Raw genomic sequence first — 1,363 nt, 5'->3', positions numbered from 1 at the left:
TGTGTGTGTGTGTGTGTGTTATATATATATATATATATATATATATACTTCATATCATACCCCATCATATCATATCACGTACCGTCACACGGTGGAGTCTGCATTGCCGACTGTTTATCCTGAATTTATCGATGTTTCCATCCAACACTCCGCAGATCAACTCAGTAGTTCCCCACAATAACTTCTGGTCGAAGTCCACGTTGATCGACAAGCTCTGATGCTTCAGTTTAAACTGCTTGTGTGTACTTTCCTCAGCAGAAGCCGTTGCCCCAGCATTCACACCGTTGCTGTGCAACTTGGCTGATGTTCGTGTATCATCCATAGTGTTTGTGTTAGTGCTCGGTATAGTGTCTGGCGCTACATTGGTGCTCCTAGCTCGCGTACGAGTAGACATGGTTGCTATGCCAACGTGAACCGCTAGAACAAGAAGCGTGTCGATGTCTATGCACAGATGCCCGGGCCTTCGGTGGTGAGTGAGACGCCCGGTTCTTCGGTAGTGAGTGTGTATTTACTAGTTAGACGTATTGCGAATATGAAGACACGGCATGTCACCTATCCAACGCGCTCATTCTTATGAATGTGAATATGGTAATAACGAACCTTGTAATACAAATACAGAATCCCGTCGCACAACAACTGCTGAGTGCTCTCGATATGCTGCAACTATCACTTTGATTGCAATCGTTATAAATATGTATTATATAGACGCATAGTTTTCTGGTTCTAAATAGGAGGCTATGCCATGATAGATGCATATATGATATGTATGTTATATATTTCTGAAGTAAATATGTATTTGTGGTGTCGAAGCGAGCGACAAATATCTCATTAACAAATGCCGGCAGTCGAAAAGCGTCATAATTATGCGTAAACAAAGGCATTCCGCGCGCTTTTCGAAGATATGTATTTGGAGGTTTACAACAAACAAATATTATTATTTTTTAGTTTTTTGTTTTATAAAAAAAAGCATAGCCTTCAAATTTCAATAGAAACTATAAAATAAATATAAAGCACAGTCACCGAGGGCGAGGGCCGAGGGGTCACCACGAACTGGGCATTTTTTTGAAAATGTTATTTTAAAATTTGATATATAGAAAGGGGTATTTATAGAAACGTCTGGAAACAAACCTTAACTTCTTCACGGACAAATAAGTGTAGGATACCGTCTACACGTACATATCGGTATAAATAGAGGATAGCGACAAGATGACTGAGGAGCATTCAGTTGAATCTGTGACTGAAGGTCTTTCGAAGGCTGACATCGCATCAGAATACCGACCCGAAAATCATGAGGTGGCTGTATCAGTCAGTAAGTTAGATCCCACCCATATATATTTACATTTATATATCTATCTATATATAT

General features: G+C 39.8%; 1 protein-coding gene across 1 annotated transcript; it reads right to left on the bottom strand.

Annotated features, from left to right (window-relative positions):
• Nucleotides 1-80: 80 nt before the first annotated feature.
• SARC_16282 (hypothetical protein) lies at nt 81-782 on the bottom strand (the record flags this gene model as incomplete). Its single annotated transcript, XM_014289607.1, has 1 exon — nt 81-782. A coding segment is annotated over exon 1 (314 nt), but the record flags the coding sequence as incomplete, so codon positions are not given.
• Between the last annotated feature and the right edge of the window lie 581 nt (nt 783-1,363).

The sequence above is a fragment of the Sphaeroforma arctica genome, assembly GCF_001186125.1.
Source record: "Sphaeroforma arctica JP610 unplaced genomic scaffold supercont1.7744, whole genome shotgun sequence".
In the NCBI taxonomy this organism is placed as follows: domain Eukaryota; class Ichthyosporea; order Ichthyophonida; genus Sphaeroforma; species Sphaeroforma arctica.
The sequence above is the reverse complement of the archived record's forward strand: the minus strand, read 5'-3'. Positions and strand labels throughout refer to the sequence as shown.